Source organism: Cydia pomonella, chromosome 20 (genome assembly GCF_033807575.1).
Source record: "Cydia pomonella isolate Wapato2018A chromosome 20, ilCydPomo1, whole genome shotgun sequence".
Classification (NCBI taxonomy): Eukaryota; Metazoa; Arthropoda; class Insecta; order Lepidoptera; family Tortricidae; genus Cydia; species Cydia pomonella.
This window is the reverse complement of record NC_084722.1, coordinates 249,793-271,019: the sequence shown is the minus strand read 5'-3', so window position 1 is coordinate 271,019 and position 21,227 is coordinate 249,793. Positions and strand designations below refer to the sequence as shown.

General features: G+C 41.7%; 3 protein-coding genes and 1 long non-coding RNA gene across 6 annotated transcripts in view; 3 read left to right on the top strand and 1 right to left on the bottom strand.

Annotated features, from left to right (window-relative positions):
* Positions 1–9,308, top strand: part of LOC133528742 (nose resistant to fluoxetine protein 6-like) — a 46,292-nt gene extending 36,984 nt beyond the window's left edge. The window contains exons 5-12 of one of the 2 annotated variants that reach the window (XM_061866193.1): positions 36–232; positions 1,015–1,184; positions 1,513–1,698; positions 3,591–3,770; positions 3,995–4,145; positions 5,340–5,523; positions 6,749–6,891; positions 7,381–9,308. In XM_061866193.1, coding sequence (XP_061722177.1) covers positions 36–232; positions 1,015–1,184; positions 1,513–1,698; positions 3,591–3,770; positions 3,995–4,145; positions 5,340–5,523; positions 6,749–6,891; positions 7,381–7,545 — 1,376 coding nt within the window. In that variant the 3' untranslated portion in view covers positions 7,546–9,308. Of the gene's footprint in view, positions 1–35; positions 233–1,014; positions 1,185–1,512; positions 1,699–3,590; positions 3,771–3,994; positions 4,146–5,339; positions 5,700–6,748; positions 6,892–7,380 lie in introns of those variants that run through there. The other variant, XM_061866192.1, reaches the window with a different exon arrangement.
* LOC133528744 (uncharacterized) lies at positions 2,099–3,202 on the top strand. The gene is made up of 2 exons (XR_009801049.1): positions 2,099–2,359; positions 2,591–3,202. It is a non-coding gene; the product is annotated as an uncharacterized LOC133528744 (long non-coding RNA).
* LOC133528743 (small nuclear ribonucleoprotein Sm D3) lies at positions 9,304–11,450 on the bottom strand. The gene is made up of 2 exons (XM_061866194.1): positions 10,989–11,450; positions 9,304–10,356 (listed from the first exon to the last, which is right to left on the bottom strand). The coding sequence occupies exons 1-2, from the start codon at positions 11,296–11,298 to the stop codon at positions 10,274–10,276; spliced, it is 393 nt and encodes a 130-aa protein (XP_061722178.1). The 5' UTR covers positions 11,299–11,450; the 3' UTR covers positions 9,304–10,273.
* A 799-nt stretch (positions 11,451–12,249) lies between these two features.
* Positions 12,250–20,636, top strand: LOC133529365 (zinc finger protein 668-like). 2 transcript variants are annotated; one of them, XM_061867071.1, is made up of 8 exons: positions 12,250–12,526; positions 12,833–13,043; positions 13,213–13,340; positions 13,756–13,926; positions 14,133–14,389; positions 14,902–14,997; positions 18,471–18,540; positions 19,228–20,636. In XM_061867071.1, the coding sequence occupies exons 1-8, from the start codon at positions 12,368–12,370 to the stop codon at positions 19,345–19,347; spliced, it is 1,212 nt and encodes a 403-aa protein (XP_061723055.1). In that variant the 5' UTR covers positions 12,250–12,367; the 3' UTR covers positions 19,348–20,636. The 2 variants fall into 2 exon arrangements, with proteins under 2 accessions (XP_061723055.1, XP_061723054.1); XM_061867070.1 differs by having other exon boundaries at positions 18,471–18,546.
* The last annotated feature ends 591 nt before the right edge of the window (positions 20,637–21,227 follow it).

Here is a 21,227-nt window from a genome sequence, read left to right as displayed (position 1 = left end):
TAATTCTTGTAAGATTATTTATACATATTTTTCAGAATACCAATGGGCCTTATGCTGGTCTCTCCCCGGCTGCTGGCGTGCACTGCGGGCTCCACCGCCGGCCGTCAGCGCCGCCGGCGACCTTCGGGTCTTCGACGGAGTCAGGGTGCTCTGCATGATGTGCGTCATCATTGAACACGTGTGCTGGTTGAGCACCATCGCTTATGTTGCTGATATACGGTATTTTGAGACGGTTAGTACAAATAGATAAACCTTTTTCAGGGTCAATGTATCTAAAATACCTACTTGATTTACAATAAAGATCCATCTATCTTAGATAGAAAATTAGACGGCATTTAGTTGAGTACAGCACCCAGCCTATACATGTAGGCGTCGATGGTAAAAATGAATGGACCTGCTTTTCTTCGATGGGGCCAGGGTTTCTCTACATGATTTGTGTCATCATTGAATATGTCTAATAGCTGTGTACCATCTGTTTTGAGACGGTTAGTACAGATAGATAGATAATTATTTATTCGTACACCCATACTATTGAAATGGGCGTCTCTGATAAAAGTGAATGGTATGTTGGAACACCCTAGCTTATGTATCTAATACACGGTTTTAAGAGACGGTATTCCACGAATAATTTCGTCTAGATAAGGGGTCCATTTCTCGAACGATATGTCACGAACTGTCAAATCGTATACGTTACCATAGCAACACACTAAAAATATTAGTCTAATACCGTTCGATAAATGGGCCCCAGTTTTAAACCAAAAGTGAGTCATTTAAACATGAACAATTGAATTTCCACAAGGTGATAGATAGTCAATTCACTAGTAATTATTATCCAGAAATTTCTAGGCTGTTGACTAGATGACACGGCGTTTATCGATGTACGATTGTCATCTTGGCTTGGCCCTATGGCACATTTTTACTTTTTGATTGGCGTTTATCAATAAGCTATTATCATATGCTATGGCTACTGAAGCTTGGTTATGACTCCTGTTTTTTTATGAATTAATATTGCAGATCCGCCGCTCCGGGGACGCGATACTCCTGGGCAACTCGACGCTGGTGGTACAGGTGTTCTTCCTGATGGCCAGCTTCCTGTTGGCACACAAGATTCTTCTGCAGAGCTCTAAAGGGTCCATGCCGCCGTGGCGGTCGTTCTTCTCCACAATGATCAATAGGATCATCAGGTTAAATTATATTCTTACAAAGGATGCATAGTTTTTTTTTTTAATGTTATGCTGGTTATGTACCTAAAGCTTTCTCGTAAGTCAATAGATACCGCCAATTATGATTATTATATGGTTGAAGCATGAGTTAATGACACTTTAAACATTATAAAAGGCATTTACGAAACGTTGACAAAGAATCTTCGTCACTTGGCCCACGCTTGGCGTCACGCGGCTGAGAGGTTTAAGCTGTGCCTACCCGTATTTTCACCATAGATACAGCTTCTGGTTACAGAGTTTTAATTAGCTAGACTTGCATTGTATATGCTCTTTATTTTGAATGTAACAGAGTCAGCCCGTCATACTACATGGTAGTGTGGTTCGCGGCGACCTGGTGGTCGCGCCTGGGCGCCGGGCCGCAGTGGGCGCCCCGCGTCGACTCCGAGGCCGAAGTCTGCCGCTCCAAGTGGTGGGTGCACCTGCTGTACCTGAACAACGTACTGGATGCGGACAAAAAGTGTTTAGTCCAGACCTGGTGAGTTCAACATAAATGATGTGTCTGTAACGCAGCAATTGCCGGTCTGCCGGAGATCTATTTGCAAAGATATCAACGAAACAGATCGGACGATCCCACAGTAGGCGACCATCATCATCAATTCGAAGTTTATTTTATAGGTTAAAAAATATTTACTTAATATACTATGTCGGTATAAAAGGGTATAAGTAATAGATAGTTTCCTTCTTTGACTTTCCCTATACTTGACTTCAGCTTGCCACTAACATACCACTTTTTCTTGTTCTTGCTCCATTTAACGGACGCTGGATCTGCCTTTACCTTTTTCGATTCAATCCCTTTGTCAACCCTTCCAAGAAAGTCGTAACTTCTGAAGTTATATCAACATAAATTTTAAACACTTGTTGTTATTAGGGGAAGATTGGCACCATTCATACACGGGGAAGCTTCATACAGTCACTACAACCGCCTGTTAGAACTACGTATTTATTACGGCTTTGCGTATGTGAGTAGGCTCGGGCGGCCGTCAGTTGTCAACGAAGTTAGCCGCCAGGGCGGCCATTGCGAGCAATGCGAGAGGACGTAATGTGTTTTTGCACGCTCAGAGTAAATATTTTGTCGATGTTTCCAGGTGTTTCGTGCTTATGTGAAGTGACAAATTCTATTAGATTATTGCTAATTGGTAAGTAACTAAGATCACGATAATGATAATGTATCTTTTTTGTGGGTTTTTATACATGATTTGTGTGTGGATAAAAATCTTTCATTTTTGACCTTCGGGGCAGATTCGTACGCCTACTGATGGGCACATTCGTACGAATAACTAGCAAGTAACGTACACGTACGAATGTGCCCCGTAACTGTACGAATATACCCACACGTACATGTATTAACAGGTTTTTTTTTTTTTCAGAAAATACGCAAAAATGGTGCGGAGTTACAAGAAAAAAGAGACTAGGTCTACATTAATAAATGAAGAAAATATGTCCTCGGCAATAAAAGACGTTTTGGAAGATAAAATGTGTTACAGAAAAGCAGCGGATAAATATAACATTAAGACCTCAACTTTGGAGTCGGGTAAAAAAAATAAAAGATAAACATGATGATGCTGGCACGAGCCGCACGTATCAGTCTAAATTCACCAATTATCAAGTATTTTCTCAAGAACAAGAGTCCCAATTAAACGAATATGTAGCAAAAAGCTCAAAAATGCATTACGAGCTCACAATATTACAAGTCAGAAAGCTGGGATATGATTATGCTAAAGTTCTGAAATGTACCTATCCGCCAAAATGGGATAAAACTGGACTCTAAGTATGTCTGATACAGCAAATAACTAGAATATTGATCTCTTATTGACCGATTCGGTTTAAAAATTAGTATAGTCTACACCATGTTGTGTATTTTCTACTTATTGATTTATTTTCCTAAGAAATGAATATGTTTTGATGCTAAAAAGTTTTGTCATTTACTTTATTACATCGTTGCTATTTTTAATGCCAATTAATACGAGTTTTGATAATTACTTTGCTATTTTATTTTACCTGTACCTACCTACCAACCTACCGTCCGAATGTTCCCTTATCTATGTACGAATGCACCCCTATAGTGGGGTAGTTTCGGACATTTGACAGCTTTTACTAAAATGCATTTCATTCATTTATTTTAAGAAATAATTACTCCATACATTTTTATTAGGAAGCTGAATATATGTAATTTGTTATAATAACCTATTTAGCAATTTATCTTTGATATTAGAATTTATAAAAATCAAAATCTAAAAAGTGTACGAATGGTGCCAATCTTCCCATACTTCACGCGTACGACCGATCGTTGATATTTGATCGATCCTTACTGAGGATCTTTTTCTTCCTTTCGGTGGATTTCATAATGATGATGAATTGACATCGCAGGTACCTGGCAGCAGACATGCAGCTGTACGCCGTAGCCTTGCTGCTGACTCTCGGCCTGGCGCGCTGGCGACGCGGTGCGCTGCCGACATTGATGACGTTGCTGTTCATCTCCGTCGGCGGGCTGTTCGCCATCTCCTACTGGTTGAAGCTCGTGTCCACGTTCGTCATGCATAACCCTGAGTAAGTGCAGTTTTACTCGTAATTTAGACCTTTTTCTAATTGTAAACCGTTGGCAAGAAATTGTTAATCTAAATATTCAGTCTCTCACGGATCAAACGAGATATAATTCTGTAATTTGATTTCTCTCTCGATCACGTTTTTATCTATCGATATTTCTACATCTTTAATGTAGGAATTACACATACTTATAACCTGTTCTACAAAAACTTAAATGGTTTTTACAGAGTGGTCCGTATGAAGTACTACGGAGACCTGTCCTTCAACATCCTGTACCAGTCTCCGCTGGGCAACGCACCGGGCACATTGGCAGGTCTACTGTTAGCCTACGTCCACCATGAGATGCTGGAACGGAACAAGCAGCCGCAGCAGTATCGGGTATGTTACCAGTCCTATACCAGTCTCCGCTGGACAACGCACCAGACACATTCGAAGGCTGGTTGCTGGCTTACGGCTATGTCCATTACAAGCAACCGCAGCAGTCCCTGCCTAACCGCAAAACTCCTGGCTTGATAAAGTCCTGTTATTCCGAAAATGTATTGCGATGTGAGAAGTAATTGAAAGGACTTGTTACCTTTCGGGCGTTTGTTCCAACTGCTATATATGGGCCAATACAAGTGTTATGTTACCTACATAACTTATATACTAGTGACACATAGAGAGTACACAAAGAGTATGTAAAGAGTAGATGATATTCGTAGGGTATCTTGAGTTGCTCTACACCTGCAACCTTCAGAGTTACTGCCGCCTCCTGTAGCGGTTTGAGCAATCATGATCTCGTCCGTGGATGTACTGGAACCCATAGTTCGAGCGTATGATACCAATGTCGAATTCTAACAAACGTGCACCAAGAAAAAGAAGTTGCAATGGGGAATGATCTGCGACGTCATATTTTCCCCCGACACTTTTGAATATTTTAAACACAATGTCCTTCACAAATTTCCTTCTTTTGATTAACAACTCGCGATCTTCAACCGAGATCCTGGCAAGGTCGCCATGCGATGTGGAAAGTAATTTAAACGATTAGTTACCTTTAGGACGTTTATTGCAACTGCTACATATGTGTCAATACAAGTGTTATATACTAGCATCATAGAGTACACAAAGAGTATATATGCAGACATGTAATAAGGTATAATACTTATAACACTACAGTATCTACCACAGTTTACCCGTTTCATTTCTCCACTACCTAAAGGTTGTCTGGAAGAGATCACTCTGGAGCGATAAGGCCGCCTGTTGTTTACCTCTATCTTCATGTGCAATAGATACAATACCATACAAATCCTCTTTGGATTTGTATTGTATTGTATTGTATCTATGGCCTAAGCGCCACTTGCACCATCTCATTAAGCCGGGGTTAACAAGTTAAATCATTAACCCAGTGTCAAATTGTACTGGTAACCATGACAAGTACAGGTTTAACCGGTTAACCCCGGGTTAGTGCGATGGTGCAAGTGGCCCTAAGGAGGTTAAAGTAATTCCGATTGATTTTTGTGAAATAATATCGATGGTAAATAATATAGTGTATATCATCACCTAGGACCTACAGCACAAGCTTTATTATTGCAGTGGTTCCGCTGGGTGACGAGCGCGGGCGCCCCGCTGGCGATCTGGTGGGCGGCGTCGTCGCCCCTGCTGCTCGGCGCCGGCGCCCCCGCGCGCGCGCCCGCCGCCGCCCTGGCGGCGCTGGAGCGCCCCGTGTTCAGCCTCTTCGTGGGCTTGGCTCTGCTGGGGGCTATGCATGGCGTGCAACGTAAGTATACTATACAACGTGTCAGCTGGCGACCTGGTGGGCGGCGTCGTCGCCCCTGCTGCTCGGCGCCGGCGCCCCCGCGCGCGCGCCCGCCGCCGCCCTGGCGGCGCTGGAGCGCCCCGTGTTCAGCCTCTTCGTGGGCTTGGCTCTGCTGGGGGCTATGCATGGCGTGCAACGTAAGTATACTATACAACGTGTCAGCTGGCGACCTGGTGGGCGGCGTCGTCGTCTTTTCGCTAAAGTGATGTCCTTAGACAGCCTTTGGGTGGTGGCCACAAGGAAAGAAAAATGTGTATGATGATACTGTAGTGAGGTTCACACAGCTGATCACACCAGATCAGCTGACAAACATAAAATACTTATATAAATGATAATAATCCCTTTTCCCTCTTAAACGCATGATTTAAACTTAATTAACTTTCACAGTCCATTGATCACAAACAATGTACTATGTAACCTAACTAAAACGACGCGTGCCACTACCTGCAAAAAAAAAGAGTCGTATAATTCTAATTGGCACCTGAGCGCAGGCTAGTCTAACGCTCAAAAAACCAGTGTACGTGTGCTCTCCGATAACGCGCCTTTGTTACGCATATCGAGGACACATTTTAGACTGGTTCGGTAGCGTTCGACTCGCCGGCACTCAGTCAGTTTTTTTTTTTTTTTTTTTTTTTATACTACGTCGGTGGCAAACAAGCATACGGCCTGCCTGATGGTAAGCAGTCTCCGTAGCCTATGTACACCTGCAACTCCAGAGGAGTTACATGCGCGTTGCCGACCCTAACCCCACCCCCCTCGTTGAGCTCAGCTCGTTGGGTCAGTAACCGTATAGGGACCACACAAGAAATCGCAAATTATTTTTCCATTTGTTCATTTTGAATCTTATTTCTATTACCACAGGAGTTGTAATTAAATAACCGGTTAAAGTGACCGGGCCCTTTACTTGCAGGTAGTGGCATGCGACGTTTTAGTTAACAATAGACAAAGGATAAGCCGTTCAGCCAGCTACAAATCTAACGACTATACTTGACAAATAGAGTAAACCACTTTCTTGGCTGACTGTACATATTGACGTAAGAATAATCCTAGTATATAAGGCAAGCACTTTCCCAATGAAACATTCAGTAGGTATTTTATTTACCCGACTTATGAGTTGTTATTATACTCCCCTAACGCCGTAGTATACTCCCCGTACACGCCAATATTATTTTTTTGCTATTTCCAGCGATCTGGGTGAGGTTCTTCGCGTGGCCGGGCTGGGCTCCGGCGGCGCGGCTGAGCTTCGGGGCCCTGCTGCTGCACATGCCGATCAACACGGCGCTCATCGCCGCGCGTCGCGCGCCTACTGAATTCAATCGGCTTTCCGTAGTACGTAAAATATAGAATAATACAGTATTGTAACAACATTGGAGACAAGCTGGGATCGTCTATAATGGAGGCATTACCGTGCAGATGTACGTGCAGGAGTTCCAAGCCAAGCAGCGCACAGAACTTCACTCTAAGCGCGACGATCTAAACACCAGACCAAAATTTACTATTGCTTCGAAGGAAACACATTTGCAGTTAATGTGACCGCACATTCGCTCCAAAATGATCTGTTATTTGCCTGAGAGTGCAGCAGCGACGCTCTCAGCTGTAGAGCGCAGTCGCGGTGGTCGAAAACGGCTAAGAGAAATAATGATGAATTGACGATGTTATTCTGATCTAACATAAGGGCCTGTTGCACCTACACCGGACGGATTGATGAACGTCACAGCAAAAAAATCCCATTCAATAAAATGTTGCGAACGTTTCAACGGCGCAGACTGACGTTTGGAGTAACCGATTCCTACATACATATTTGAATTTGTTTTCCAGATAGTGGAATGGTTCGGCGTGGCGGGCGCGGCGTACCTGGCGGCGCTCCCGCTGGCGCTGCTGGTGGAGCTGCCGGCGCAGCGCCTGCACCGCGCGCTGGCCGCGCCGCGCCGCGCGCCGCCGCCCGAGGACGCGCCGCAGCCTGTCGAGAAGACCAACCTGTGATGGGATATAACCGTGTACCTGTTACCTGATTTTATTTCGAATGCTGACTATTTAATTGCAGCATATTAAAGTTAACACGTTTTGTTAACCTTTTGAACGCCACGCCTGTTATACACGGTGGCCAAAAAATATGTGCATTCCCGTTGCCAGGGAGGTTTTTTGGCTGTTTCATACATTTTAGCTGGTCCATTTTCTATGGGAGGGTAAAAAAAATTGGGGTTGGTCCCATAATAAAAGTTGCTCAGTATAATCCCAAAACCTCCCTGGCAACGGAAATGCACATATTCTTTGGCCACCTTGTATACGACGCACCATTGTGAGCGTTATCGAGATGCACGAAGGTTGATATTACACTGTAACCGAGCGTCAGTTGACGTCTTTAGCGGTCCCAGGGTTAAATAATATGGTGGTCGCTGTCAACGCCGAGCTTGTGTTTCGTGGCCGAAGCGCAAGACATAATTACTAATTAGCGTCAGGACCTTGATATGGTAAGCTAGGTAAGGCACGACTTACCGTGATAGGTTTGGCCCTAAGATTATCCATTTTAAAATAAAAACAGGAAGAGTCCGTCTCAGCCAAATGCTACGTCAAGTATAGAGCTTGGATAATATGTGCATTCTTAGTGCCAAGTTTGCGCAAGGTTACCGTGGCCGTGGTCAGAGTTTAACTTACATTTTCTTTCTAAAAATTAAATGTCAATTATTACATACAAAATTAAAATCCGTAAATTAAATTTAGAGTTACCTACGAAACGTGGTAAAAATGTAAATATATTATACTGTCTAGTCTAATCGGTGATGTTATATTGGGGAACCATGAGGGTTTTATGGGCTTCAAATTCTGAAGTAAATCTCGAAAAGTGGTTCTTCCACATTTACTGACTACAATTAAATATTACATTACACGCTGAGCGACGGCGAGCCAATATATTTAGTAACGTTAAGATTAAGTATTAGGTAGGTATAATAGTGTAAGCAAAGTGCTCTCTGAAGCTTTGGCATGTTTGTGATAATTTCGGTTACCTATGGATGAGATGTGGCTGCTGACAGACAGCAGTATGTGTTTAATTAAGCACTTGTTTTTTTTTAATTTCCAGATACTAAAATGACAGTTTGATAGGGCAATTTGCTTTCCACCAACGTCCTGTTTCCCAACTTGATGGATACGCTGACAGATGTTATCTCTAGCCAAATTTGCGAGATTTGTCGTTTTGAGGTTATAAATTATATGGAGATAACACCCGTCAGCCTACCCATGGAGTTTGAAAAATACTTACATTGGAACAGTTTTGTACTTAATTGACCGACTGATAGGGGAAATATCTGAAATATAACTTATTTAGTGCTAAATAGGCCCAATTTCCTGAAAACAATGAATAATAAAAACTTTTTCATGCTTTTAACAAAAATATGCGTTAAGATTCCATAAAATGGGCCCATTGACTGCATGTAGTTTAGCAAAAAAATCTGTCCCCAAGTATACCTTACTTTACCTGAGTACCTTATTTTTATCAGGTTTGAAATTGAATCATTTCCTGACATGAGGTCCTTATAAACCCAATAGACAGACTACATCTCATATTTACTGTAAGTTGGTAAAAGTTGTGAATAGTAATAAGCTAAGTCTGTTCAAAGCAAAATGAGCCTTGTGAAATAAGAAATATGCCTTAGATTTATATGGTGAGGTTTGGAGACTAATTAGACTAAATTTTGCTCAATGTTAACTAATACTAAGCAGTGTAAATAAATGAAACTAGAATGGTATTTCTTTGTTTTATTGTGTTCACATACATCACATATTTTATACACAAGATTTGCGCCCACTAAGTTTTGATTTTACATTTAGATCCCATTACTTTGACAGAGATATTTAGACTTCTCAAATAACTAAATAATTCAGTTATTGACTAGTCTTAATGTGCTTGAGCTGATTTTAATTCTCTCAAAATAAAATGATTGAAGTTAAAATTCTGTCAAAATAATAGGTTTAGAGGGTATTGAGTATTATATAGGGACCGTGCGCGTTGGAGGGTCTGCCATCTTGTGGCCTGAATCGGAACCATAAACATGTACATTTACACGTCACGTGTTTTCTCATGCATAGTAGGTTCTGCCATCTTGTGGGCTACATCGGAACAATAAACATCACATATACGCCTCGCGCCAAAAATCTGACAGCTCCTGTGCTGCCTCCTATAGTTCATGCACGCTCCCTATAGGAAATAAGTATGAATATGAATATGAATATAAGAATGTGGATATTTTTATTTCCTGAATACCTCAATACCCTGAACTACTCTAGGAAATAACTAGCAGGTTTGCACCAATCTTTCAGGCCAGTAGGATCCTTATTTCTAATAAAAGATTTTGATGGTGTTTTGATCTAAAAATACAAGACCTTTATTTACAGAATCTGTAATTGCCATCAAAATCTACAGACAAGTCATCAAAAATATGTCTGCAACCACAAAAGTCAGGTGGCTGAAAAAATTAATAATGACCCATTATTTAACACATTGCTGTGACCATCAAACATGAAACAGATTGTGGAGTGAAATACACTTCAACAAAATAAATACAAAAGTATCCTCAGACAGTACAACTGCCAATAAAATGCAGATTCATTGGCAATACTGTATTATGTAAACTTACATACAAGGCGCGGCAGTGAGCCGGGAGTAGAATAGTAAAACTTAGTCTAGCCTAGCCTACTGGATGGCGGGTGTGGACTAACGTCTCGAAGGCCCGGAGCCACCTTGCCAGCCTCCACGGTGCCCGCCGCCTCTCCCGCCCGGTCTACCTCGACCTGCAGCTGGAAATAGATTAAAATACTGTTAGAATCATTGGTTGAGAATAGAATAGAATTATTTTATTTGTAAACACAAACAACACAAATTTCATGATACAACAAAGTATAAATAACAGTATAAGTAACATAGAAAGTATAAAATGCCACAAAATGCTGCTGGTGGCTTCCAGCTGCTTAAATATTGTGACAATCCTCAATTGCTCAAAGGTTTACTGGAAGAGATCCCTAAAAGGGATAAATTCGCCTTTTCACTACTACTACTACAAGGGAAAGGATAGTTTGATCCAGTTAAGGCTTAGTTGAAAGTTATTTTTACCCAATATTTGGAATTAACAATTGTCTTTCAAAAGAGTTCCGTTGATACTCAAGAACTCATGAACTAAAATATTATTCCATGATCAACTAGGTAAGTTACAATAGTAGTCATATCTGTTACTACATTGTATTTGTAGTTGTATTGTAATATTTATATTCAAAGAGTACGTAAATTGTAATAAATAGCATACTACTAGTTAAGTAGTGTAATCAGCTGAGAAGTAACAACAATGCATCTTTACATACTGCATCTTATCAACAATAACAAACAACCCAAATGTTTGTATCAGAACATTGAAATAGCTGCTGCAGCTACCAACCTTGTGCCCTTAGTATAGCGCTCTTCCCGCGTCCTGCCGTCGGCTTGTTCCCTTGCCGCTTAAACATCGGCGCATTCTTCAGCATGTCGGGCAGGATGAGGAAGCGGATCTTTGAGCCCCGGATGTACACGTTCTCCAGCTGAGCGACGCGGCCGTCGCGGTACGTCACCGTCACCTGCGTCATCGTGCAGTTCATGTTGTCTTCGGCCTCGATTAGCTTCCCCCGGTAAACTTCACCGGTATTCGTTTCGCAGGTCACTACGTGACCTTCGGCTTCGTGAAGTACTTTAATAGGCACACCGATAGACATATTGGAGACTTTAAGCTCAAATTTTCTATCGAAATCACAATATTATCAAGAAATTGAGGGGATTTTTCGCGATTTACACCGTAATTTCGCAAGAAATTTTCAATAATAATGGCGGCAGAGGGGACGCTGACCAAATGACAGCTGTCATTTGTCAATAAATCTGTTTAACACATATATAAATACGCAGAAAACTGTTGCCTGGTAAATAAATTATTACTTTCTTTATAATTTTATTTCATGGAAAGATTTTCAATTACCAAACAAAATATTTAAATTTATTTACTCCTACATTTTTTCGTAACAGATAACAGAACAAAGGCATTTAAATAAATAAATATTATAGAACATTATTACACAAATTGACTAAGTCCCATAGTAAGCTCAATAAGGCTTGTGTTGTAGGACCTAGACAACGATATATATAATATATTATAATTATAAATACATAGAAACACCCATGACTCAGAAACAAATATCCGTGTTCATCACACAAATATATGCTCTTAGCAGGATTTGAACCCGGGACCATCAGCTTCATAGGCAGGGTCACTACCCACTACCTACCCAGACCGGTCGTCAAATTTTATTCGGTCGGCATTTAAATAATTTCATGATTTAAATATGAACGGCGGCAAGCCTTATTTAATACCAAATTTTTTATCATATTTCGCGTTAAAAATAAGGGCGGAGGGCCTACCGCGAAAACCGAAAATTGCAAATTGCGGGGATCTTTCTCTTTTAATCTCACGAAGACGTAATTAGAGTGACAGACTAAAATGCCTGCAATTGAGACGAACTTCGATTTTAGTGGTCATAGCCTGAAAACCAGCTCTTTGGATTCAATCAAGATTAACATTGATTCAAGTATCCCAAATAGCTTAAGCGTCACTTTTTGAACTGTCAGTAGTGAGTAGTGTCACAAACGTAGTGATTATATGCTCTTTGAGTGTCACATTTCTGTCACTGCGTCGTTCTTCCGACTCTTCCGAGCGAAGAGCGAATTCCTATTACTCTACGGTTTACGTTTGTGTATTTTTGTGCATCACTTTTAAATATCAAGCACAGTGTGATGGCGACGGTGATGAAGGTGGAGACGGAAGCGGAGGCGTGCTGCGTGTGTGGCGGCGGCGGCGAGCTGCTGTCGCCGGAGGAGCACGACGCGGCCGCGCCGCCTCTCTCCGGCGCTCCGCCGCTGCGGACTATGCTGCTGCAGATCAACAACAATAAGGTACTGTAGCCGCCGGCAAGCTATCGGTATTGACTCAGTGTCCGTACTTCATTTCTCGTCTGCTTAGTGGATGGCGGGAAGTCACGATGTTTTTATGTCCCAGATTCTAATATAGACCAATTTACTATTCAATCATCCTTTATAGCAATTTCGTATTCGATTGATTGCTTAGATAAATTGGGTCCAAGAAACTGTAAGCCTTAAAAAGAACATTGGGGGCAACTATAAACAACAAAGGAGTTTTAGGATAAAACTGTATCTAGGTTTCACATTTACCAAATGCACTTTATTTCCCTATTGTCTTAGGTGTTGCCAGAGGGCCGTATCTGCGGTGGTTGCGCGCGCCGCGCCGCGGAGGCGTATGAGTTCAGCTGTGCATTGTCGGCACGGGCTGCGGCCCCGCTAGGCGAGAAGTTACGCGCCTTGCGTAGACGCTTGCACGAGCTCACACAGCGCATTGATGTGTTTATTGTTGTGGGTGGAGCCGGGGCTGCTCAGGGCACATATAGTGAGGAAGGTATGTCCACAGTAGTCTTGTTTTTCTCTGATGTAGTGTTTGTCAAAGATTGTACAGGGTTTGAGACAAGACAGCAATAGATTTTATAGATATGTCACAGGTGATTGTCGATTGTGTTGACACATGTTGTGTTGAGAAAATAATATATTTAATGTGTTATTGTCTGCAGACATTATTATGGTGGAGAAAGATGCCTTAGCTGCTGCTGCAGCTGCCGATGATGAGGAACTGGAGCGTGCAAGGAATGCCCGAGGAGACCATGTGTACCAGTGTTCTGTGTGCCCACTTTCTTTTCAGGTATTAATTATTTGAGGATATCTGTTATCCTGCATGTTACCTATAATACCTGTTGCTATCTAAAATTTTGCTGCACTTAAACATCTCTTGAAAATCCTTGAGCTCATAGTGCCCAGATAGTATTTTGCGCATCTCTATTAAGTCTCCACATTCTCTGCGGTGCTTTAGACTAGTGAGTTCCTTTAGTATTTCTAAAATTTCAATCGATATCATGCGCGGGCTCCGTGGTATAGGCTTCCCAGTGCGGAGATCATTAGTGTACTCTGCATATAATGTATTTAAGATAAGTTTAATATTACCACTCTTTTTCAACATTTAATTAGGTCTTTGAATAGTAGGGAGACATTGGCTATTCAAGAAAAAAATGACTACTTTTACACCATTATTCCATTCTGACATAGTTTATCTGTTTCAGCGTGTGTCAGAATACCGCACGCACATGGCGACGCACCCGACGGACGCGCTGCACTCGTGCTGGACGTGCGGCGCGCAGTTCGCGGCGCCGGCCGCGCTCCGCGAGCACCAGGCCGCGCACGCGCCCGCCCCGCAGCACGCGCAGTGCAACCTCTGCCACACCCAGCTCCAGGTACCAACTGAATAAATACAAACATACTTCATTGTTTTATATGGATACCTTCCGTTGCGCCATATTTGTTGTAGTACTTCGCATGAAAATTTAGGCTCGATTTACATATTGATTACTAAATGTAAGTAGCAAATCTATGAAATCGCACTTAACAAACCAACGTGTAGTTCAGGTCGTATGATTGGATAAAAAAAAAATGTTCCCAGTCTCAATCCGAGCTCCGTCGGCACGAGCAGCAGTGCCCGTCGCGCTGCCCGTGCTGCGCGCTGCTGCTGGCGGACCGCGCGGCGCTGGCGGCGCACGTGGGCGCGGCGCACGGGCGCGGCGGCGCGCGGCACGCCTGCCCCGCCTGCTTCCTGCCGCTGGGCTCGGCCGCCGAGCTCAGCGCGCACGTGCTGCGCCACCGCCAGGCCCGCCAGTTCGTGTGCGGACACGACGGCTGCATCCTGCGCTTCGCGTCCAGGTCAGCCTGCACACCGTTTCATCCACTCTACAACATGTCTGTTAACTTTGCTTTGTCTTCGTAGAGACTTCCGAGTCTATCCAGTTTCTTAACTCACGTGTCAAACACAGTGAAGCGAGGCAGTGTGCTTCGCTTCACTGTGTTTGTTTTATATTAAAAGAAAAACGGAAAAACTTCACCTACAGAAAAGCTTCTAGTGAGCTTCGATAGCTCAGTTCGTTAAGAGGTAGTGGTGGAGAAATTTACAGTACCGCTCGCAAACTTATCTGTTTTATAAAAACTAGTTTAATAAATCATCACAGTCTATTTTAATCTTCTTAAGGACCACTCGGTGGAGTTGCACCGACCACAGTTGACGGACTGACTAACGACACTATATGAGGTTTACGATACAAGACAATTTAGTGAACTTTTTAACGGTGACAGACGGTTTGGTGTAACCGACCTTACCCACACTTTGTGAGAGTAGTCCTTTGAAGTACTATTGTTATAACTGTTCTGTTGGTCTGCAGGAGTAACCTGATGTCGCACATCCGCAAGTGCCACGGCGGCGCCGACGAGACGCCGCGGGAGGCCGACGCCACCTCCTGCGAGGAGTGCGGCCGCACGTGAGTATCGTCGTAGCGTCCTGTCGGTCTGCAGGAGCAACCTGATGTCGCACATTGAAGTCACCAGATATGCGAAGTGCGGAAGAAGTTAAGGCGACAGAAAGAAGCTAAGTAGAATATGACCGCGGGGGGCCAGGCTGACCGCCACTGTCCGGCCGGCCGCGGGGGGCCAGGCTAAAAACTTGCATCTGATTACTGTGCCCCACAGGTGGATAAAATGCAACTTTCTCATTAGTTTTTGAACAATCAAGAGGGCCTTTACCAGTTGATGTGGTTAAAAAAAATATTTTCTAGTTTTTATTTTATCTTGTGCATTGACACTTCACGCCAAAGCAAGTGGAAGTGGTTACATTGGAAGGATAAACTGCACATTTACACCTCGCGCCTAAAATCTGACATCTCCTGTGCAATCATTGTAATTTAGGCAGTTGCAGTAAACCCTTTTATCCGGGTCTGCCTAAAACGTAGTCTGACTAATTCGCATTATGACAAAAATTTGAAATTCGCTATTCGCCTAAATCGCTATTGACCTATTACTTATATCGCTATATGTCCCAAATGCAGTAAGCCTAAGTAGCTGTTTGTCCATTTCGCGATACGCCTAATCACCAGTGAATCGCTCGATCTACGCCGTAAACTCGTTTGTTCGGCGTAACGAAATTCACAGTCGTTTTTTCCCCCAAAGTGTAATGTTTTCAGGGTAGTCACAATTATTCAATAGGTAGGTTAGGATCGTTAGGCAACTTCAGATGCTCGAAGGGCAAACTACCCAGAAATAGGAATCCCGCGAAGCGGGGATCCGTCTAGCAACGTTTAAGAGGAAATGTTTTTGGAAAATAAACGATTAGAAAAAATCTATTATAGGAGCATTTGGATAAAAACGTAATACGTAAGTATAAGTCTCACTGTGCCAGATTCGCTTTTCGACAATAATGCAAGAGGCCTAAGTCTTCTTGTGCCAGATTCGCATTTGGACAAAAACTCATTAGGCCTAAGTCTCAGTGCGACTATTTCTCGGTTGGTCTAGGCATGACGCGACTTAGTCAGACTACGTTTTAGGCAGACCAGGACAAAAGGCAGTCAACTATCGTCTTGTACTCGTATTTGTGATCTTTCTGTTGGTGCTTCGGCATTTGACATTCCTTGATTCGCATCGGTTACATCATCCGCTAACAAGCATCGTTCGCAGATGTTTCGGTTTGATACAAAATTCATACATGTATGTTATGTCATTCATTTGTTTATGTATTTTGATGACTGGACTAGCCTAGTGGGTAGGGACCCTGCCTATGAAGCCAACGGTTCTGGGTTCGAGGCCCGGTAAGGGCATTTATTTGTGTGATGAGCACGGATGTTCCTGACTCATGGGTGTTCTCTATGGTTTTAAGTATTTATATTATATTTATCGTTGTCTGAGTACCCACAACACAAACCTTCTTGAGCTTACTGTGGGGCTTATTTATTATTTAACGTGCAGGTGTGTCGTGTTCTATATTTGTAGAACGTTGAAGTGTTTACATCTGTATGGTACATGGTAGTTGTGTGTAGTGTTGAGTTGCTCACTCGTGAGGCACCTCATTTGTACCACTCATTTAGTTAAATTGTCGCAGAACTTCACACCGCATAAATGTCATACATCACTCCTCAATTAATTTTACTCATTTACTCGCGCGCATCATACACAGCTCTTACCACTCAAACCATTCAAACACTTCAAATTTGAAAAAAAACTCTCAGCCTTTCAAACTCACTCGCGTTCCTCACAACTCGCAAGAGAGTCGCGAGGCGCTCGGTGCTCGCCGACATTCAAATGAAGAAATGAGTCATTGACGTCATCGCATTCATCGCTCACACTATCAACTGCCCAACTACAAACCTTATTGCAAGGACAAAAGGTCCACCGAGAAATGCGTTTTGTTTGTACCATTCACTCGCCTCACTGTGACATCCCCTCAAAAATCTTTTCAAAATGAAACAATGAATTAGATTTACCGAAAGAGGGAGTGAGACAGACACGCGCCGTGTGTGCTTCAATAACACCTCATCGAAAATACGTTAAAAATGAAACACGAATAAAACAAGCGTAAGCGTCCGCAAGCTTACATACATATTACGCCATTTTGATCCTAGCATTGCTAAGTTACTTGTCAAAAGCGAAAAATCTAAGTCATCAAAGAACCTACCGAAGAAAGTTTTTTCTCTCTGTCGCACTTGTAATTTCATACGTAAGTGCGACAGCAAGGCAAAACTTCGTGGTTCGCGGTAGGCCTCCATATTTGTTAGCTATTATTGTACTAACGCGCATACCAGTATAACCTGACCTCAAGACTCATATTGCTGGTGTCATGTATAATCTGAATCAATTAGACTGGACAGTGAAATGGTTACTTGGTAAGCGATTGAAATGCCAACCAAGTCTCACTGGGCATTTACGAAGCTAGCTTAGAAACAGTTATCGTTTAAGAGACCAAAATATTATTTAAATTATTGAAATATAATATAGTGGCGTACACAAAATATGATATTTTACATTAGTTTATTAATAAAAAAGTAAATATAATGTGTATAGGTGAAATAAACATGTACATTTTAACGATTTGAATTTGTAATACTTTTTGTTAACGTGCTTCGTATAGTATTTCGATCATTTATGATTTTGACATATTTATAGTACGAGAAACTCGAAAAACTTGTTCGTAATCTTTAGTTGTGTTTTATAAATAGTGATCAGTGACCATTCTTATAATTATACCAAAATAACAATATATTAACATTGTTTTCGCGATAAAATATACCTGTGGGTCTTTCTTTGTGTCTTTTGCATACAAAAATCAAGTGTATATTACACGCCGGTGGCATTACCGCGCGAACGTTATTGAGGCTTTCGTTTGTTATCATATTACAATGCTATTATTACTGATAAATTATGAGGTGGTAAGTTAGTAATTTCTATATAATAATGGTACAAAAAATATTGGATTTGTTCTCCTTAGTTTGTTAATTGTTTGTTTGGTAGTTTATGGTTAGTATTTATTTCAATATATGAATGTTAAACTTAAAATTATATCAAGTAGCAAGGATTGATACTGAACAATCTAACAATAAAAATAATAAACTGCTAAATTAGAACAAGTTTCATAAAAGCATCAAATTAAGTTGCAATAGGATGTATGTACTTTAACTCCTTAGTTTGATTCTTAAATGTATGTCTTCTGTTGTTAAAGTTCTGTTTTAAACCTCCAGAATTGCACTCCAAGTAAATATTTAAAAGGAAGTTTAGCAATGCCTAAATATGTATTTACATTAAATATGGTTTGCTGCCGTTGGAGTTGATGGAATAGTCGATGCTGCAAAAGTGCTAGTACCTCTCCTCATTTGATGTAAGACATTGTAACACCTCATTTTAGAGAATGAGGTACTCATACAAACTCATTTTAAATTGATGTCCTACCCATCACTAGTTGTGTGCGCAGGTTCGCGAGCGCGGCGGCCATGAAGCGGCACGCGCGCGTGCACCGCAACGCGCAGGTGGAGCCGGCGCAGGCGCAGGTAACACACTACTTTCCAATTACGTTGTAAGGGCTCCCTAGGGAGTTGTAGCTTTTTTAAATTATTATGTCACGTATTCATACAAACCAAGAAGCATAAATGAGTTTTACTTTTAATATACTTACGTTTGTAGTTTAATATTTTTGTTTATGTTTAAAATTATTTAATTTGATCAATTTAACAGCCGTTTTAAATATATTTACACAATTTTCAATCGTGGCTGAATGCCGAATATGTCTGTGCCTCGACACCTAACCTGTCAAGAAATTACAAAATGGCGGACGAATATTTGAATATGTCACCGTATTTACCTAACCTTTTCAACGCCAAAGACCACTAAAACGGTCATCGTCTGTCGTGCCCGCGACGCCAATGACCATTAAAAAGGCTACGGCGGACGTTGTCGAAGCGACTTTCCTACTGACAGTTAAGCTTCATATTCGCTCTTCACCGGTTAACTTTTTGGCGTCCATGGCATTTCTTGACACGTGGAAAAGCGTTGAAAAGGTTAAGAATTATTTCGCATAAAATTTAGTTTTTTTTCGCAAGTGTGATGAAAAACATTGTGTGTAACTCCGGGGGTAAGAATATTGCAAACTCGGGTCTTTAATTCATCACCCTCGTATCCAAAAATGAAGTTACCCCCCTCGTTGCACAATATAGTATCGTTGTTGTCCACAGGAGGCGGAGGACGGCGCCGAGCTGCCGATGGAGGCGGAGGAGCCGGAGGGCGAGGTGGAGTACCTGGAGCTGGAGGCGCTGGACGACGCCGCGCCGCCGCCGCCGCCCGGCCCGCGCTGACGGCCCCGGCAACCAACCGACCGACCACGAACTATTCCGAACATTGACACGCCTCTTCCTATCTCTTTCGCACGCGCGTACATATATTGCTGTCCCGTTCACACATTGCTCGCCGGCATCAAGGGCGGGACAGCGATATAATTACGCCCGTGCGATAGAAATAAGAAATTCTTTCATTGTTCGAAATTCTTCGCGCTCAGCGTCCTACTTTGCGTTCTACCGTGAATTAAATTAAATAAAAATAAAAAACATCTATTTCAGATATGTCTGATTGACTTAAGTTTGATTTTATGACGTAGTACGAAAAATACACGTGTTAGGTTTATTTATACCAATATATATTGACAATAGAAGACCAAAATACTATGGTATTGTCTCTAAAATATCCTAAGTATACTTAGTTTTTATGTAACAAAATTTTTAATACTGTGAACGCCAAAAATACCTAAAGGCGTAAAGTCGTGCCTCTGGCGCCAAGAACGCTTCAATGCTATGGCTTACGTTGTCAAAGTAACCTTCAATGTTTCAAGCGGCGGTAGCTTGGTTGCGTTTTTATCGCCTGCCGCGTCATGCGTCACTCTCGCACTTACTTGTTAGAACATGACAGACGATAAAGACGCGATCATCTTAGCCCTACAGTACAGTTTGTTTGTTAGCTTATACCAGAGATGTTGGCGTGTGCATGACGTTCTTGGGTTTGACAGATAGCGCTCAAAAGTATGGAAGGTAGAGTTAAGGAATAGAATCTCTATATACCAAAAAGTGTCTACAATACCTAGAATACTTGAGAAAAAAATCTAATCATAGCCAGCGCACTTCACTCCGGCAATACCGCGTAGGTTCTTAGCTACTCTAGCGCTACTCTGAAGAGATTAGGAACTATTATTTATAGCTGACAGCTGGACACTTTTGCAACAGTTCTGCCTATAGAGATTCTGTGCCTTGCCTGTACCTTCCATACTCGAAAGGTTATAGATCGTGTCATTCACGACGACGCCTGCCTTGACTAGTATTGTCGGTTGTCGTTGAGATTCAAGATGGCGAAGACGTCTCAAGAATATTTTTTTGTGTTTTGCTCATTTATGTTGTTCAAAGTGTAGTATTGATATTAGCTTATTATGCAGTGAACTATCGTGGAAGTGTGCAGTTAATGAAAAACTAATCTTGAAACGCGTTTAACCATGTTTTAATCAACATCCGGCAATCATTGATGTACGTAATAGGGGTAGATGAGGTACCAGGCGCTCGATCGTGAGCCACAAAATATAGGTTCCGGGACCTATATTGAATTAGTCGTACGGGTGACGCTGAAGTGTCAACATTGTCATCAAATTCGATAAAATATTGCCAAAGAAAGCCGTGTTGCGCCTTTTTCCAGTGCTTCAATAGCTCCAAGCACAAAAACAAAGCTCACGGTATCACTTTTCATTCGTAAGTACTGTTATAACATTTGAAAACATATTTTTTTCTAAATAAAATTAAAAATTTCCTTGTTATTGAGTGAGCGCGACAGCTAAATAATGCATTACCCATGTGAGTAACACGTTTATCCGAGTGTCAAGTAGGCCTGCCCACTTCATGCATTGTAGAGTCAGCAATTTTTTTTATAAATAATGCAACTTTTTAAATCATGTGCTCCTATTCCTTGAAACTATAGAATGTAACCGGTTTTTATTTTAATATACGAATAACCGGTTGTTAACCAAAAATTCAGTTTTTCTGATAGTATTGTTAAAACAATATCTTGCATTAACTTGAAATCCAAATATCGGGAATAGTCCATCAAAAATTACTAAATAGTACTTGTACAACAATAGGAAAACTATGGACAACATTTTTAACGAGAGCTCGATTTACAATTTTAATATGCGAGTTATAGT

Bases quoted from the DNA above. Each gene is read 5' to 3' on its own strand.
- LOC133528743 (XM_061866194.1), bottom strand. From the start codon at position 11,298: ATGTCTATCGGTGTGCCTATTAAAGTACTTCACGAAGCCGAAGGTCAC. The intron at 10,357-10,988 runs GTTGGTAGCTGC...ATCTATTTCCAG, and splicing joins CGCTATACTAAGGGCACAAG to CTGCAGGTCGAGGTAGACCG.
- LOC133529365 (XM_061867070.1), top strand. From the start codon at position 12,368: ATGGCGACGGTGATGAAGGTGGAGACGGAAGCGGAGGCGTGCTGCGTG. The intron at 13,044-13,212 runs GTATGTCCACAG...TATTGTCTGCAG, and splicing joins GGGCACATATAGTGAGGAAG to ACATTATTATGGTGGAGAAA. The intron at 14,390-14,901 runs GTCAGCCTGCAC...GTTGGTCTGCAG, and splicing joins ATCCTGCGCTTCGCGTCCAG to GAGTAACCTGATGTCGCACA.